General features: G+C 40.1%; 1 protein-coding gene across 8 annotated transcripts in view; it reads right to left on the reverse strand.

Moving 5' to 3' along the window:
* SATB1 (SATB homeobox 1) overlaps positions 1 to 20007 on the reverse strand; it is a 93961-nt gene that overhangs the window by 23915 nt on the left and 50039 nt on the right. For all 8 annotated transcript variants that reach the window (XM_056335325.1, XM_056335316.1, XM_056335321.1 and 5 more), the window contains 2 exons: positions 11780 to 11992; positions 3252 to 3407 (listed from right to left, as the gene is read on the reverse strand). In XM_056335325.1, the coding sequence (XP_056191300.1) occupies positions 3252 to 3407; positions 11780 to 11992 (369 nt within the window). The remainder of the gene's footprint in view (positions 1 to 3251; positions 3408 to 11779; positions 11993 to 20007) is intronic.

Raw genomic sequence — 20007 nt, forward strand, 5'->3', positions numbered from 1 at the left:
ACTTTTAAAGTGTATATTTTGAATTTAACAGAATTTTAATTTATTCTGCAGATAATATATCGAACCTTTAAAAACACAGACACTTTAAGAACATACAGAATGCATACATTCTTTTACAGGGAAAGAATTCAGCATTTGAAGGTATCGTTTAACTAAGTCCCCAAACGCGTTCAAACCTCTGTACCAAACAGTCCCTTTTCTTCGGAAGAGCCAACAAGCCACCAGCAAAGTGCACCATTAAACTACAAGCCTGCAAATTGTCACTCACCTAAGGCAGAGCACGATCGCCCTAACATCACTGCAACCTCTTCCTGCTCCCATCACCCCTCCCTCGCCCTGCGCTATGACCTGCGCTGCACCCAGCCCCGGCAGCCAGCTGCTCTGTCCAGCACCAGCTCTGTATGAGGTCCTCCGCCCATCAGGTAACTCTTGCCAAAGGCACTAACACAGCCCAAGGGAAGATGCTCAGCTTTTTACCTCGACGCTACCTAAAGAGAAACTTGTGTACTGCATCGTTTAATAGCTCTTCTGTACAAAGTGCTCGAGTCAGCAGAACATTATCTGCAGTCTCCTGGCTCAGGCAAGCCCAGCCACCTTGCAGATGCTGGCTGCTTAGATACCCAATCTAATGTTGACCCAAATCAGATCCTTTAAAAAAAAAAAAAATTTAAAAAAAAGTTGTTAAAAGGCTCTCCAGCAAACAACTATTTTTGTCCACTGGCAGAGCTGTTTTAGGTCACACGCTGTTTTATACCGTAACTCCAGATTACACTCAGGACTTAATCAAGTTTTTATACCCAAAATAAGATAAGAGCAGCAACGTTCAATTTTAGTGATTTGAAAACAAAACTGTTAACCAATGCATCACTTTCTAATATGCATCCTCCTAACTTTTCACTATAACTAGAAGTGATTATCCCAGGATTTCCAGTTCTGAGCAAGAAACCAATATCCCCACAATTTTTTTAAAAAAAAACAACAACCAACAACGGACCTCTCTCAAGAGAGGTTCTCTTGAAGAGTATGTTTGAACAAACCTCTTTTTTATGCAAGGGAGACTTCTTTGCCCCAAGAAATATTTCTCTGTACCACTGACAAGCTCCAATGCAGAATTTTTTACAATACAGGCATCCCCTTTAATATACATGGCTTGGCTATATATTTAAATCTTACTAATCATCTGACTAGTCGTCTGGTTAAAGAAGACCCAACACATCCAATTTATCTAAGAGGTTACTTCTGTGAAGCAGCTGTCTACTACAAATGGCACTTTGGTTAACTACAGACCTGAAAACTTGCTTAACACATAAATCAACATTGCATTGCCTAAATTGAGGAGAAAAATAACTTCCCAGGTAACAGGCATAATCTCCACAGTAACAGGGAAAAGAACCACGTTCGGTGGTGTTTGTTTTCTATACTTGGTAGCAAAGTTTGTAAAAGAATCTACATTTCATCCAAGACTCTAAAACAACTGCACCACATCCTCTGGAAGCTTTTGTGCTTCACTTTGATTACTTGTCCCTTTCAAAGTCAGCATTGGAAGAGCTGTCACACCTGGAAATTTTAAGACTACACACTAAAATAAACATACCATCACAGAAATCACATCAGATCAAAATTATGTGGACCAATAGATTGGCTTCATACCTTAGTTTTGCGGAGAACTGCAATGGGAAAGGGAAGCTGTAAAAAACGGACAGTTCTCTAACCCCAAGTCTTGACATGTAACTAAAGACATCTGAGGAGCACACAGGTTGGAAGCTGCTGTAACATTCTATCATAATTAGAAACGTTTTAAGAGCCCTGTAATTTCCAATCAAAATTACAGTAATTTCTGATATACAAGCCATGATTCATGACAGAATTTTTACATTCCATGGGAGATTATAGTGGCCTGATGTATGACACACTGAGTACAGCACTAACATAAACAATTCAGTTTAATGTTTAAACAGCACTTGGTGTTTAGAATCCCACAATAAAAGAAACATATTATTGTAGAAATTATCACTTTGACAGTGATTGAAGGGTAGGCAGGCATGTGGCCTATAAAGCTATAATTTTTACAGTCCACAGCTTGAGTTTAATCATTTTGATATAACATTTCCAAAATATCTCTTTAAATGCTCCTTACAGCATATAACTTAAGAAAAAACATCCTTTCTGTACAGTGAAGTGGAGTAAACTCCAAAACATGAGCAACGCAGAAGTCAAAAGTTAAAAAGAAAGCCAGCACTAAAATGCTGACAGCCCAAGAAACATTGATGTAGGTGATAGTTATCAGCTTCCACTGGAAGATGCTGTATTTTTCTATGAAGTAATTTTAGAAAAGTAAAGGAATAGTGATTAAGTGGATTTAACATTTAATCTAATGAGAAAATTCAACACTGCAAGCGTTGGTGCCTTTACCATTTCTTTAAGTGTTGGTATAATGGTGGTTCTAGCCTTTCCCATTTTTCTCTCAGTTTTTTCCCTTCCTTCTTGAGTGCCTTCCCATTTAAATCAATGCTTTTCTAAACTCTGGTGATCTTTCTCAGAAGACATGTCACTTACAATAATCACACCCAACAAGTGCTTGCTGATTTCCCTCTCTCACCACTAAACTTGACAGAAATTCTTCCGTTGAAGAAAACAGAATAGGAAACCACAGAACAAGGGCTTAAAACTGAATACACGATGTATATGTATGCACACATGCAAGTAACCAAGCAGCCATCGTATTCCACAAAGATCACACGTGTTTTCTCAGCTGTAACTCAGTATAACTGTAATTTGTTGAGTATTTTTGGGGGGTTTGGCATGGACGATGCTGCCCCACCTGCCATGCACAGACTCACTGCAAAAAACACCACCAGCATTCCCTCTTACAGCTCATGTAATTGCAAGACACCAAAGCCTCGAGATTAATTCGGCATCGATACATAGCTCACCCACAGCTTTTGCCACATCCACGCCAGCTAAGAACTGATGACTGACGCTTTCTGAGCTGCGCAAGACCCACAGGTGCACAGCGAAGGCATCTCACTGGCGGGGAAGAGGGAAGGATGCATCTCGGGAAGCCGCTTCTCAACCCTGCCTGGTCAAGGGTACCCAGAGGGTTACCTTTGACTCAGGAAGGAGCTCTGAGGTGTGGTAACGGGCTAGTGTGCTAAGCCAGCTGCTCGTTATAACGCACACAGAAACAGAGCAAAACTGGGGGAGGACATCATCACACCGCACAGGGAGACCGCTGCGCCCGGAAACTTTACCTGGCTTTTGGTTGCCGCAACCTTTGCAAACAGTGCTTGAGACACCTTAGCTCTCTTCATTTCCTGCTGAATCTCGTCGTAAATGGAAGCATTAATGTTCATGGAATTACTTTCTGTTTTTCCATTCCTCTCTGTGGCGATAGTAGCAGTTTTGACCTAGAAAATATATTTTATGAGACATTTTTCATTATAAAAAAGTTATTTTCCTCCTTTTCCCTCCCCAAGTAGTTCCCTTTCCATTTTATTCCTTTTATTCAATCTTGCTTTGATATTCTTTCAGTTTTTCAGAGACTTAACATTATTATAAGTTATCCATGGTTCAGGCAACTGGGAAACAAGAAAATTCAGCATATTTTAACAGGTGAGTGCATCTGCAATAGGAGTTATCATTAACTGACCGCTGCGAATTCCAACAACATAAAACAAATCAGGTGGAAACCTGTCAAAGAGCCTTGTAGAGACTTGTGAACCTTTACACGATTTCTTTGCCCCACGCAAATTAAGTGAAAAATGTAAGCGCAGCATAAAAGAATCTCTAACGAAATAGAGACGTGACAGATATATCTTGATTCATGCCTTATGTCCAGTACTCTCAAATGCATGATAACATAGAAAAGTTGTGGCTTTAGATTTAACTTTTAAATATTATCTTATCAGTTTAATACTCAAGCTGTTTTTAAGAAAGCAATAATTTAGAATAATATGTATTTTAACCACTAGAATAATATGTATTTTAACCACTCAGTCATGAAATCAAGATAGGGCTTTCTTAAATCAATTCTAGTTGCATTTCACTTACGTAAATCTAGTATTTATTCCTCTTGCAGTCCAGGTTAAAAGAAGATAACATGAAAACGAAACAGAATGATTATACTACCACCTCCGTGCTGCATCTGCAGCATTAAGGAAAGCAACAAAAAATGCATCAGTAGTAACATGATATTCAGAAGACTATCCTTTCCTCCATCCTCTGAAAATGATGGAAGTAATGGGTTTTAGTGCAGTTTCTGCAATACCGGTTGAGAGGTACAAAAAATCAGCAAGTACTCAGCTTATCCTACAATATTCTCAATAGTTAAGGATAACGACTTTCTTTAGCAGCTACTCTTGTAAAGTTTGCCCAAGAACAGCGGACCTAATGGAGCACTAATCCTAAAGCGGACTAGAAGAAAAGACGGCCTGTATTTCTGCCAAGAACCTACAAGATGATGACGCAAAATCAAACCTTTAGATTCCAACTCAAACCTACTGGTTCATGCTAAGGCTGTTGAGAGCTGAATTTAGCCATTCAGAAGTTACATGTCTAGTCTGAAGTTAGTCATTCAGGCTACCCCTCAATTTAATGGACAGAGCCTGGCGCTTCCAGGGGTGATTCACCCTGCTCTTAAGGAGGCGCCTAAACCCACACTTTCACTATCAGTTTAATCCCGTGCAAGTCAGCATTTTCCTGTGCTCTGAAGTCCTTTGAGGTTCAAAGGGAAATCATGACAACATGATAACTCACTTGCCAATCTCACTCTCTATGAGCTTTCACATGTCACAGCTCTCACGATATGAGAGTCAAAGGTTTTGGATGAGACACGTACTTAGGCAAATCATCGGCCCATTTTTTCCTAGAAATGTCACACTCAATTTGTGTTAACTATCTTCCATACTGCTTTTAAGATAAAATAATTTAGCCCAGAAACTGGGAGTGCATGCCACTTTAGCTGAGCCTGGTTTGTCTATCAGGCTTTTTGGGAGTTGTGCTAGGACATGCCCATAGGCTGCAAGGGGCGAAACCCCAGCAAGGACAAGGCATCCACGTACACTTCCACCTGCCTCCTTCTGGCAGGCATTAGATTTCTGGTGCCTGAAAACAGGAGTCCTGAATAAAAAGGGAACTGAAGAAAATGTGGCACACAGTTTGCTGCGTGATTTGCTTTCATCTGAAAACAACTGGTACTTTGAAACCACAACCTGGAGAGTGAGGCATTTCCTTTTCTGCAGTGTGACATTTTACAGACAACGCCACAGCAAAGGATGGCCAAGCCGGGGCCAACAGCTGCTCCGAAACATTTGAGACACCTGGCAGCAGGCAGCGTGAGCAGCAGCACCATGAACCTCCCTTCTTCCCACTGCAGAGCAGGCAAACACATGCCTCACACTGGGCAAATCAGCATGGGGCCGCAAGAGCAGGTGCATCTCCTGAACATCATACAGTGAAATCATTTGAAAATTAGGAATTCCATGGCAATTTTATAACCTTAAAGGACTCACTAAAAGATAACTGACAACCAATGGGGATGTTAAATATACAACTGGAGACAGCCTCCTCTGCTTGCATCTAAAACTCAGGCTAAGCTAAATTAGAAAATGAAAATTGATGGCTTTGTCAACACACCTTCTTGGACCTCGGGTTTAAATTTTGGCAAAGTTATTTCAGTCCTTCCCAAAGAAATATTTCTAACTGGTAACTAATCTTTGAAGGCCCTGAGGGGAAGATGAGAAGATGAAGGTATTCAGCTAGCCTACACAAGTCCACGGTATCTTTTGGGAAGGAAACGCTTTGCTCTTGTGATCCCGATCTCAACATCTTTTTTTCTGTAAGCACACTGCCTTTTTGATTGCTACTCAGCTTCACAAGACAGCTTCACACGGTAGCAGGACTTCATAGACCACTTAACTGACCTGTGAACACCCAGATCATCAAAACCCAAGACTCACACACCATGTTGGAGACATAATTCAAACTGTGCATTTTGGTCCACACTTTTCAATGCCCTATTTAATACAGAGATGCATTTAACCCAGTGGAATTACTGAAGATACTCATTCTGGTTGGCAAATCACGTCTATCTCTGTACGGGTACAACAAATTCAACCGCATCTAATACGTCACTGAAGTTAAAACAAACACACAAACTAAAAAATGTCTATTGCCTTCTGTTAATATTGAGTTAGGAAGCGAACAACAGAAAAAAATAACATCTGCATCAAAAAGCCATATTAGCGCAAAGAGCTTTGGGAGAATAAAAATCTTAAAACTATAAAATGATGAGTTTGGGGATTATTAAAGGTTGTTGTCCACAATCATACCCTCTCCCTTTCCAATTTACATCATTGGCCAAGTATAAAAATTCTTCCCCCACCTCTTAATAATTTCTTTTCAAAGATCAGGTATAGACTCTGGCTGGAGTCGATGGACCATTGGTCTGCTCTGGTCTGATGAATTCCATGCAATAATGCTAATTAACCTCTTGGAGAATATCCATACATAAAACTGTTTCATAATTTATACATAGCAAGCATCTAGCTTGTTGTGTTGAATTTAGAATTGAGTTCAAGACAGAGGCTGTTTGAAGCTGGGTTGAAAAAACACCCTCCTCCTCAAAAAAACCCAACAGAAAACAAAAAAGCCCTCAATGGTACAACTTCAGGACTTGGGAGAGGAGGTGGAAAAAGTATTCATTTTGGAGAGAAAAACAAAACAAAACATAATCTCTCATCTCATCCACACTTAAGCAGAACCTCCCACCCCACCCACGCTTACAGCCACATTTTCTGTTTAGGAACGAAACCACAGATCAGCTAAATTTTTTTACGGTAACCAGATTTTGCAAACATTAACTGAACAGGGGAGCATTATTCTACAAATGTAACACACTGAGAATGAGAAATTTGTTTGGCATCTTCCTATCACTGATCAATTTGGTCTTTTAAAAATATTTGAAAAAACCCAAACCACATCCATCCCCTCCCAACCTGCCCAGACATATATTCTCATCAAATAAGACTGATTACAGTAGCAAGAAGTTCTGGATTAATTCAATTTTCCAAAACAAAGGTTATAGAAGGAATAACCCATCTGAGGAGGTTTTCACAAACATGGAAGTTCGTTTCTTCCCCCTCAAAACTGAAACAAAAAAATCTTTTCTAACACATTCTCATAAGTACTGTTTTAGCTTGGGAACAAAAATCTTCTTTAATCCTGGTTTAGCTTTTAATATTACATTGTACATTAAAATTCATAAAGTAGTTCATTCCAGGCAAAACAAACTACTTTTCAGTTCTGCTCTGCAAATAGCACAGGAGGTACAATAAATGCTGTTGCTTTCAGAATAGCTTTTATCAGGACAAGGTTTACTACTCCATTATTACAGTGGCGCCTGGAAGTGCAGTTATAGTTAAGTGTCAGGGTTTCCATTAACTCTCCTCCATGGTGATTTTCACAGGGGGCTGAGAGGGTTGCGTTTATTATTTCGTTCAGTTTTACTTTCATTAGAATGCAACTTGGCACAAAGACTATCAACCTAAATCTCAAATTTTGAACACTTAAAATTAAAAATTTTGCTGGTGGTGACGTATGGTATGTGCATGTGGCTGAACTCCAGGGTTCCGCCGCCAGGTTTCGCGGCAGTTGGTGATATCCAGAGGTGCTTGCTATGGGGGGTCACTGGTCCTCAACCACCAGCAGAGCAGTGTTCTTCTCAAGCCCAGTCTTTCAATAGTGACAATCTCTGGGACCCAAGCTGAAATTATTTTACCACCACGGAACTGTAATTTATCTGTAGTCAGAGGGAGGCCAGGATTATATTTATGAAAATGAAGGTTTTTGTCAATTGATTACCCTGAACCATGACTCACGCAAGATTTATGGATACTTCTTAAAACACTGCCTTGTTAAAATTATATTCTCCTCTTGACGTGACACGTACTCTTTTTACACAGGATGATGATGGGCCCCAAGAGTTCGCACAAATTTTCTTTGGGAAATATGGGTAGCAAGAAGGATTTATTCCTAAGTTTTGCTGAAATAGAGACTACTTGCCCTGAGAAGGAAGGGTTCATGACTACAGGATGGCTAACAAGCTTTAACTAGAATATTTTGGAAAAGAAAATCTGTGACTTGGTCACCTGTCTCCATCTACCCTTCAAGCTGTATTAAGGAGGGCAGAGTCCTCTTTCCCCCACACCCCGAACTGCCCCAATGTGAGGAAGAGGCCATCCCTAGCACCTCCTTGGGAAATTCCATCCACCCTGAACATAGCTCCACACTCAGCATCCTCTAAAGTATCCCCACTTCCTCTCGCTCTCACACAACGTGTGACTGACTCATTCTCTGAACTTTACTTAGGGATACCCAGAAAGGACCTCTGGGGCGTGAGCTGCAACACGGAGGTGTTGAAGAGGGAAAAGAAAAAAAGTTAAAGGAAGGAAGAACAATAAAGGACCTTTTTTTCTTCCTTCTAGGTTGGAGAGGTTAAACTATGGCTCCACGAAGTACCTACCTGATGGATATGCTAACGTTTAGGAACTCCAGTGCCCCAGGGAAAAGCCTGACAGACAGGCTTCTGCCCCAGGAGATAGCAAGATGAACAAGGTCCAAGGAAAAATTCCTGCGTGCACTGTCTCCTCACGCTCAGTCTGCCAGTGTGGAAGATAGTAGCTGGCTTTTACAACTTGACCAGCGTAGAGGGCTATACATGTATCCCAAAAGCGTATGCGTTAGAGGCTAACGATTTCAATTTAAAAAAAAAAGTAAGATTTTGCTTTTTTGTTTTAAGTCAGAGAGAAAGGGAGAAGTAAGGGGGACAAAGAGCTTCTTAAAGGATTTCAAAAAAGAATTGGAAATAATCCAGATACATTAGCTCAAGTAGCAACTAGTAAGAATGCTGTAAAAATGAGATAAACTCAACACAGTTCCTTCTAACTCAGGCACCAGGGTTTATGCTTGGTGAGTTCTTACTATCCTCTCAGACCCCCAAGGTCCCGCTTTCTGTTTTTGCATGCAACAGTATGCAAAATTCACACAGAACAAGCTCAGCTGCTAAATGGTTAAGTCTGCTCTACTGTCTGGGCACCAGTTGGCAACACAAAAATGCAAAATAGATCCTTTTCAGGATGTTTATTTTCACATCCTTCCGAAACTGATAACTTGCAATTGCAAAATAAACCTTCATGTGTGGCATATTAGCTCCCATTTTTCATGGTTTCGTAGTTTAATTGTTTCGAATGTTACACTGGCCTAAAGATTTAACATTAAATATGTTGGCTCTTGTATAAATTCTGTTGTCAGGATAAACGGTCTGTTTTCCCTTTCAATAGTTATCCAAGAAGCTCACAGCTAAGCTAAAAAAAATATTATACTGTACTCCTGTATAGTGACCTTTAAATAATTGCTTGTAATAAATTTAGTAGTAAGGACACTAGTAGTTTTATTTCCTTAGTATCCAATATTGAATAAACTGTGGACATTTGACGGAGTATCAGAGTAGTAGTTTGCATTAATAATTTTGCAGTATCCTGACTATAATTTATTTCTGGTACAATTTTTCAAGTTATACTTGCCAGCTCAACATGTATAATAATTTCATCCTTATTTCTAGCATTAAGTATTGTGCTTCTGCTACACAGATATTTCCATTTTCAAACTTAGGGCCCTGAACACTTAGTAGCAGGTGGTAAGTACTTCATGTCTTTATATGTGGGAAATTCTAGCAATGTATAAAAAGGTCACACAGAATTCCAACTCAGAGGTTTCTACATCCTCAGTCCATCTACTAGGTAAAGTGCGTATCTTTTGATAAGTTACAGAGAATAACGTAACAACTAGAAAAATAACTGTTTTGTTCTGTAAACCTCAAGTATTAGTCTGTAAGGTTTCCTTATTAACCTGTTTTCCTTTTGAAAAGGATCAAAACAAAACCATATGCTGTTTCCACTTTGAACTGTCACAATTAGGTTAACTATACTCCTGACTCCCACTAAAAAAATGAAATGTGATTATGAACAAGACCACAGTAGAGACAGATAGATCCGCCCCGCCCCGACCCCTACATTTGGACTTACAGTACGTTTTGTCAGTTAAGAAAACCCCTAAGTCTCACTTTCATTCTGGCTGCAAGGGATTTATAGTTTAAAGTGTGAATTAAAACCAATACAAGGACTACCTCTGACTTGACATCCTTCAGGAAGGTCCTGTAATTAACTCTGTTCTTTAGCTGTGAAATTGCCCAAGACCACTTGAGACGGAGTGAGACATTACCTTGGCAGAACGAGGTAAGTTAAGAAGAAGGGTTAGCCTTTGCTCTGAATTACCTGGGCTGTGGGAGCAGGTACAGATATTAAAACAAACTCAAATGTTATTTTAAACACAGTTATCTATATTTAACTGTTTCCCACTAAAGCATTACTATGTAAATAGATTCTCATCCTTTATCTTGAAGAGTATCTACAGAATATTTCACAGACTAAACTCAGCTGATAAAAAAACTAGACCATTAGCACAGTCTGTTCTTTCTGCTAAATTTTTTTTCTGTTCTTGTGAAAAGTACTGCATCAGGTCAAAGTGATCTTCTGCCCTCCCTTTTCCTACGATTTTGTTATTTCTTACTTTAGTGTGGTCTTTAGTATCCATTAGCTGTAAGAAAATCAGGAAAATAATCTCGAGGAATTTATAGGATTCAGAATGGGTGTGGCATATAGTCATGGGCACAAGCCTAAGCCTGGTTAGCAAAAACCTGTGTTTACATACTCAACCATCACAAAATTCCCGCAATCCCAAGACCTTGCTTTGTACAGCAAATCTGGACTGTGTATACAGCATGATTCCCACATACCTGCAGATCAGTTTGTTTTGTCCTTGCATAGGTACAACTTTGAGCTACACCAATGCAGAGTATTTCAGAAAAAGATAGTTTTCTGGAGTGTTTCGTTCACAAGTGTTTCTTCCTCATGGAAATCCTATGCATTCCTATGACTCACACCTGTATTCCTCGTGTACCCTAAAACTAGCATCAGTTTCCTCTGACAGACACATCACACAGATCCTTTCGGATCCCACTCTATCAAACTTTATAATTTTGGGAGAATGAAACCAGTAGTCCCACTAGATTTTACAGAAATCACCAGGAGTTTCATTTGAACAAATACAAAATGAAGCTTTAATGAACATATCCAAATCTTGCAGAGCGATGGATATAGCAAGTCTGTTATGTTATCCAGTTGTTAGTAGCTCAACTTGGTGAAAGTGTGCCCAGAATTTTGGGATGGAGTCTTCTTAACTCCATCCCTTTAGTTTTATCTGTTCATTTTCCGGAAGATAATTTTTAAGGCATTACGATGTACTCTTACTTCTGCTTTCATTCCCACTCAGTTTAGTCGTCCAAATCCTTCAAAATCCCTGTTTCAACCTCTAACACTAAAAACACCACCTGAGAATTACAGGGGGGGAAAACAGCTAAAAGCCAGCATCTTCCAGGCCCAGTAAAGCTCATATCTCGGTAAAATGAGCAAAAAAAAATAACCTCTGTAGGGGCCATAACGGATAGAATTTATCTTAAAACTAGAAAATCGGTAGTAATAAACTGCTACTATCATCCATTATATTTCCTAAATTTAATTTGCGATATGCACTGCAAACAACGATCCTGCGAGCGTTTAAAAAACGCAACAGTAAAAGCTTTCCTCTTTTTAAGAAAGGTATCACCCAGCAGGACAGTGAGAAAACGCAACAAGCAAATCTCAAAGACAGAAGAGTGGTTTACTTGTGGAGGCCGGCTAGGTGGTGTGCTTATGAGAGGTGCAGGGCCCATTGCAGAGGCTGCGTTCAAGCTCCTTTCCCTTTCGTCCTGGTAAATGCGATCTCGTTCAGCTTCTGGCAGCTGCAAGAAGTTCTGCATAGCCCGAAGGTTTACCAGTAAGGACTGCGAGGCAGTCTTGGGATCCTCTTCCTTTCGGAGGATTTCTGAGAGCAAGCCCTGTAGGGAGGGAAAGAAAAAATATGCTGGAGAGTTAGCGGAGGTGAGCGCCTGCGAAACTGTGGTCTGCAAAGCCACTGCCAACCAGTCCTCTTTCTTCTTTCCATTGGGCTGAGAACGAGAGCAGTAAATGCACCATCCACTCCACATAGGAATATATTAATGGCATTTTAGGTAGCAGAGAAGACAGCCTCAATTGTACCCTTAATTTTATTAAGCATCTGTTTTACATAAACTGAATCTGTCTAATAGGTCTCCTTCTTTTGACCGGCTTAACTTGCCATGAAATCTTTCACAGTCGACAGACAATCACAAGACGTTCAGAATAAGTGAAATACAGATAGTCCAGAGGCCTGACACTGGGGCGTTCTCAGACAAAATGCATAGCCAACCTAAAAAAATATGGCTTTCCACATTTCTAGCAACTTGAACAGCTCTTTGAAAGGAAGTGATATTTCACAACTAATCTGAGATGATAAACTTGTAACTTTCCTAAAGTAGTGCTTAACTAACTCCGGCCCATAATTTTTAGAAGTCAGCGTTTTGTTCTGAGAGTTGTATATTGGAGTTTAACAAGTGAGGAAACTCGGTGTTGGACACTCCCCCTCCTTCACCTTCCTCTTCCTCCCACCCTCCTCTTCTCACTAGCACAACCCTAATCCTCACCTAGTCCATCATCTGGGCTATTTATTTGAGCACCTGCTGTGCAGGTCCTGCTTCCTGCGTCCATTTACCTCTGTTGTCCTTTGACCGCTTTCAGAGTCCAGCAACCACAGATAAAAACAAGCACTGGGAAACGAGAGGGAAACAGCATAGAGGGCATCTGCAGCAGCAAGCCAGAGACGGGCAGGCTGCAGACGACAGCACACCGCCACAGCCTGCACAGACCACACCAGGCTTCCCACACAGTCATTTCACCTCAGACCTCAGCAATGGAGCGTGCCTGGCGGTCTGGGACACCTTATGAACCTGTGAGTGCAACTACAACTTTAATGTCAACAGGTTCTTGAAACCTCCCCGCTGCCAAATTCTCCTTTTAAATACGTCAGGCGTACAAAATGCTCTACTGTGCTGAAGTAACAAGGTGGTGATAAATTAACTTTTGCAAAACGAAATGCTAACTTCTTTTTGGAATAAATGCTGTTGCCATGCTGGGACAAGGAGAGGGTTGGTTTAAGAGGCTTTTATTGCTTCTGTAACAAGGGAACAAGGATGTGATTTTAGAGAAATAAGACAACCCGGTGTTTCTTTTCCTAAAGAACTGTTGCAAGTTATTTGGGATAATGGAGGGGTGAATGGAGGGAGGGAGACAGGCAATGAAAAAGCTAAAACTATGAGAGGCAGTCCTGACTGAAGATACCATTCCTAAGGGAGTGCAACAGAAAGCTACAGCCCATGCATCAGCCTCTTCTGCAGGGAAGTCTGATGCTCACAGCACCTATAGGAGTTGTCACCTTTCTCAAAGGTCCTACCCTATCAGGCAAAAGCCCCTTACAAAGGTGCTGCAAAGCCACTGCTCTCAGGCAGCCACGCTTAGGCAGGGTCAGAGCCCACCCAGTACCGCTCTGATCTCTGCATTTGCCCTGTCGCCCCTCCATCCCTCCTGGGCAGTGAGAATGGAGGTGTCAGTCACCACACTGGGGCCACTGTGGTCCTCAAAGACCTCTCTGTGCCTGCCTAACTAAGAGGGAAATGAGATGGAAAACACAAACAGTCTTTCCAGCACTAAGCAGGAAAAATAATATGAAGAAGGATTAAAAAAATAAAATAATCCTGGGAGATACTTCCTTAGCGCTATTCTTCATCCCTCGTATTTTCTGGTATCCAGGCAGAAACTACTCAGAAGGTAAATAAACAAGTTACAGAAAAAGTGGCATCTGGGAGGAGTATAAGTTTTAAATTTTTTCTTAATGATTATTCTAATAGTAAATTCACTTATTAGCAAATATGGGAATCAAATTCTCGTCTACCATTTGCTTCCACTTCTAAGTACTCAAACCCACAGTTACCACTGTTTTGCCAGTGTTAGGGTTACACAACCCATCCTCCAAGGGAGGCAAGAAATGATTTTGTGCCATGGAGACAAGGCGAAGCTGTCTGCAAAGCACAGGATGTATACAGTAAATGGAACAGAATCGTTTAGGTTGGAACAGCCCTTTAAGGTGAGTCCAGCCGCTAACCCAGCACTGCCAAGTCCACCACTAAACCACGTCCTGAAGTGCCACATCAACACGTCTTGTAAATACCTCCAGAGATAGTGACTCAACCACTTCCCTGGGCAGCCTGTTCCAATCCTTGACAACCCTTTTCGGTGAAGAAATTTTTACTAATATCCAATTCAAACCTCTCCTGGCACAACTTGAGGCCGTTTCCTCTTGTCCTATCGCTTGTTATTTGGGAGAAGAGGCCCACACCCACCTCGCTAAAACCTCCTTTCAGGTAGTTGTAACACCTGATTTCTGACTGCTACTGTGCTGAAAAAAACATCATCAGGATTAAAAAGAAGAAAGAAAAACTAAACTCAGCTGGACTGATCATTGGCAGAAAAGGAGACACTTTACCAGCAGCCAGCCCACTGCCGGCCACAGTCAACGTCCTTGAAAAATACTTTAGCCCATAATAAAAAATATTTGCTCATATAAGCCTTTGCCACATAGCAGGCAGCTAAAAAAAGCAGAAAAGGCTGGTTTTCTTGTGTAACTTTCCCTGTCTCAGTGAAATAAGTAAACAAAGAAAAACGGGTTTTGTATTTTTCCAGCGTTTGTCAGTGTAACCATTGCTGCAGGACACCTCTTGGTGATTAAATGCCATTAAGTATTCATTCCCCTCTCCTTCCCCCATCACTTCCATGACTCTTTGCATGAGCTGGGAGCAGAGCACAGGAATGCAGAGCGAGGAGGGGAGATGAGAGAGCAGGGAGAAGGCAAGGAGGAGGTGTTTGCTTCTAGGAGCTTTGAAACTAAAGGTCAGAATACGTGAGGAAGTAACATGAAAAATAAAGTGTTGTACCAGGTGCAGGCAAAGTCTTACAATACAGTTTGCCTGCTTCAGATATTACTCCATTGCTACTGCCTCAATTTTCTAAGCATAAAACTTCAGCTAAAGATCATTAGATGATGTAAAATGGGAAAATCCTAGAAAGAGAATATCAGCTCTTGCATCCTGTCCCATGCTGATGTGCAGAGATTCACCATTTGTTTTACCAGTCTGGAACTGGTTTGCCAAGACGTAAGTCTTGGTGTGATCTCCCGATGTTGTACCTCAGGTCACATAGAAGTTAAATGCTGTTTTGCATAAATTATAAACACTGTTAGGCTCAGAGTCCTCCTCAGTGTTCCTCCCTTGTATTCTTTTTGCACTGGAAATATATTTTTTTAAAATGTTACCAGGTCCCATCAAAAAAAGGAAGTTTCCATGTCATCACAAGTATAATTCATTACTAACTACAAAAAAATGTTCAATAAATATTATCAGGGCTTTCAAAAGCTAATTATGAATTCTTTAAAGATGGAGATAAATGAAAGTGTCTGCCAATATGAACAAAAACGCTGCTTGTCTGGCCCCCAGTTTGTCTCCTCTTTGAATGTAATCACCGATTCGAGTAGATTTTATCAGCCTGATAGATCTTCAAAGCTCCCAGAAGAAAAATGCAATTTGCCCCAAACTCTCTGAAACATGCAGAACATCCCTGAACACTATCCCTCTCCATCCCAGGGTGCTCCCATCCCATGTCCAGGTGGAAGATTATTCGCAAGCTCCACCCACAAGCCTGGATCCCTGCCAAGTAAGTTATAAGCAGACACATTTATCTATGTCGCTTAGTAGCAAGAGGAGAGCTGTCATGATAGTGTAATAGCACCTTTTTACCTTTTATTCAATAGTGATATGGATAGTGTGCTTTTTCTTAAATTACACTACGAAGAATTATATGAATACAGTGGCAATTTCTGTTATACTTAAGCAGGCAAATTTCTCTCTACCACATAATTTACAGAACTCAAATTCAATAAAACATTACATGATGGTCCATTACTGTTATCAATTTTGAATAATCCATCTTCATTTTTCATTTTACTGGAAAATAAAGTGTGCCAAAGACAAAGTGGAAGGAAAAAAAATAAAAGTGCCTGGGAAGGTGGTTTGTGTAAACTTAGATTTTGTTTTAAAATTGCATGGAGCTGTTTCTTGCATCCAAGCATTCTCCCTTGAAATAGCAATTGCCCTGAATTTGCACAAGCACAGTCCTAAATACACAGAAGTTTCCACATATGAGAAAAGGCATTATGCATGAACGGAAGGCAATGTATTCTGGCAGCTAATATTTTAAAGCAGCATGGGGGTGAAGTAGAAAGGAGGGGGAGAGAAAAGGTATCTGGCAGAAACACTGAGAAGTACTCAAAAACCTTGAGATGAAAAACTATCACAAGTGGGAAGAAGAAAAATTACAATAGTCAAAGATGGCAAAAGCAGCAAAAAGCACTCCCCCTCCTTTTGCGAAGATGGAGCTGAGAGGTCATCTCCATACGGCAGCACCCGAGTCCATGCAGCAAATGTTACGGTTGAAAGTGTACACAAACAGCCAGGCAGCCCCGAGTTACGGTTCCAACCACAACCATGACTAACACGATTCCTCGCTCGCGCAGTACATACACGTCACCCTGCCCTGCGCCAGGTTAAGCTACACCTTCAAGTCAAATGTCAGCCTTGCGTGGGGGAAGCCAAAGCTTTGCGTTTCCTGACTCGTGTTTACATTGACAAACACAGGACAGAAATGGGTAGAGGAGTTTGTTTATTTGTTTAGGGCTCCGAAGGTGGTTCAGCTGCACAAAACACCAAAAGAAGAACAAAACAGAGTAGGCAACCTCCCAGTTTGACTGCAAATTTGCAGGGGCAGTCTGAGCCTGACTGCTGACGGGAGGCTGTGGCAGAGACAGTGGGGCACTGCGCCTTGGCGAGCTGCCCCCATGCATCCGTGCCATCACCTCGTGGCTGCGCCATCAGAAAAAATGCCATTTTCTGCCCAGCAGAGTGCAGGGAAATACTGAACTTGCCATTTCAAGAAAGCAGAGGTGTCTGCACAGTGCACTGGCATCAGCTGGAAGAAATGTTTATTAATTTGGTCAAACGGCAGCTGAAACAAAAGCAGCTCAATTTACCAAAATTACCCTAGCAAACAAAGAGACTGAAAGACACATTTGGTAGCCATGCTTGAGGTGAAACTCAGACCTGCTAGTACAAATCCTGACTCGACAAACTTCCATGGTGCACTACTAAGAGGTGCTAACAGGATTCAATCTGCTTCTCTGCAGTCAGCAAGCTGTGAAATTTCACGTGTGGAGAGGTGCTCCACCCTCTGAAACTGCTTCTGCTCCCTACAACAACTGTTCTATTGTGTCTGTATATATGTTAATTTTCTTTCAAGTTAGAGCTATCTGGACCCTTCTTTGATTAAACTTTGCGAGGCACATTCCTGAGAACTACACATTTTTGAAACTACCTTTCTGAAGTTAAGGGTTGCTGTTGAAGTTATCCAAGAAGATATTAAAGACATCCTTTCAATTTTCTGAGGTGTGGCGGGGGGGGGGGGGGGGGGTGTCTACCTCATAAATAGATGATAATTATTTAACAATAAAAGACACCTTAGTTTTCAGAAGTAATTTTACTAAATTCTTTCCTTTGAGCTAGGAAGAAGTAGAAATATTTCTAGTTGACATTTTTGCCCCCAAATCAAAAATTTTTGAAAATCAGAGCCAAGTGTTCAATTACCAAGTTGAACTACTACACTAAGCTGGTAGAACTCCCCTTCCCACACAAAAATTCCAGCAAATTCTGTATTCATACTGCAGAACACAAGTCTGTAAAAAAGAAGTGCCAACACCTTCAACCAATTACACCAAAGTCCATTTTTATTGCCAAAATATTAAGCTAGATTACTCTTATAGTTCACTTCCTTCCTTAACTTTTACACTGAAAGCGAATCTCTCCCCGCATCTGAGACCATATCTCAACATCAGGGGTTTTTTGCACAGAACTCCTAACCAATTTCAGTGAGATCTTCTGCCTTTAGAAACTGATGGCATGATATGCTCCCTGGACACGGCTCAAATATGCTTATGACAGTTTCAAAAATGTCAGTTGTAAGCCTGAGTTAGCTTTTCATCTCAGAAAACAGCAGATAAATTTAAACAAGCATTTTCACTTGCTCTAGACAAAAAAAAAAAAGAAAAAGATATTACATCAATATTAGAAAATAACATGTAAATAGCATTGGTTATTAAAGCACTGCCCTAGTTTTAGTTAAATGTGACATATCCTTAAATAAGCTGTGATGAATTCCAAAGTACAGCAAGCAGAACAAATGTAAATGTTTTCATATGAGAATCACAAGTATCTCTGCCTACGTTTATACTTGGACATTAGCTGCTACCATGGGTAAAATTAACAATTTTCAGTTCTGCAAAGGTGAAATGTGCCTACAACAAACTCTGGATTTCAGTGGGGCTTTGCTTCATATGAAAAGTATGCTGAGATATTTCTTGGCAACGCTGAGGCTAATATTGTCTAGGCTCCTAATATTTTTCCTTTCTGTTCCCTACGTTTGCCACAATATATAACAAATACTGGAAAGTCTTATGTAGCTAACTGCAAATACTATTTGACTAGCTAAGACTATTTGTAGGATATAGGGATACTACCCTGCCTTTTTTCAAGTAGATCTGGTTGACAATTGCCAAAATATATTATAGGTATATGTCGCATCTCTTCAGGCGATTTGTTTTCAACGTTCATTTTGGGGTTTCCTCCCAGTTTTGGGTCACTTTGAACATGTTTTACCAAGCTGGTTAACCACAACATCTGTGGATGAATTGAACTTCAACCAAATATTTAGTAACATTTGTAGTAAGAAAAATATATAGTAAGCAAAAATCAGTATTTGCATTAGAAACCTGGTTCTATAGCTGCATTTATCACATCTCAAAAGCATCCTCTCATATTGCATCACATAAATTCAATGTCCAGTCAGAATCAATCATCCTTGTATTTCAGGTAACAAATACTGCTCATGCACAAATGATAGACCAAAAGTTGCATGCAAAACTAGCTGACAAAAACTGAACAAATTACTTTGGAGGGGGAAGAAAGTGCAGAGAAAACAAGGTGATTTTAGGCATATCTGAATAAGAACTAAATATATAGTAAACTATTTTCTGAATTATTTGCTTGGATTTTTGTCCAGGTAAGATGGCAGCTGCAAGCCATTGCAACTTGAAGCTACTACTATTACTTCAGTACTTTATAGTATCAACAGTTAAAATATTAAACATTGTATTAAACAAAACTCTATGTCACTTACTTGTAAATATTACAAATGGTACTGCCTGGACCTAACTTACTTAAGTAATCCTTGCATGAGTTCATGTATCCCAAGAAATTTGGTACGAAAGACCCAGATCTTGAAAACCTCCTCTGCTGTTAAAAGGAAAGACACAAACACACAGAGCTCTACAGAAAATTCAGACAATGACTTTACTTTCTTCTAGCTAGAGGAGGATGTAAAAAATTTTAAGGCAATAATAATTCAGAACAATTACAAATGACATGCTTATTCAAATCTGGCATCAATGCATTTGAACCAGAATTTGTATTTTCTAAGGTATGAAGGGAGAAACATCAACATTGCAAGAGAAGCCCAAATTATGATTTTTTTTACTATATTCTACCATGGACTAATACTTGTTCATTAGGTTTAAAAATGTGGAATCTAAAGCAAACTTAACAATGTCTTTGTAAAATATTTTCTATTTACAAAACTGCTATTTTATTTTCTGTTAAAACAGAATACAAAGATTTTGAGATCTTATTATTTGCATTGGATATACTGTAATTTCTTCCATAATTTCTGCTTGATTAAATTCCATGCAACATGGCATTAAGTTAAATTCATAGAGCAGAATAAATTATAACAGGGTTAGCTTCTAAAACAGGTGTAAAAAATAACACATTTTAGTGTTACT

Source organism: Falco biarmicus, chromosome 4 (genome assembly GCF_023638135.1).
Source record: "Falco biarmicus isolate bFalBia1 chromosome 4, bFalBia1.pri, whole genome shotgun sequence".
Taxonomy (NCBI): domain Eukaryota; kingdom Metazoa; phylum Chordata; class Aves; order Falconiformes; family Falconidae; genus Falco; species Falco biarmicus.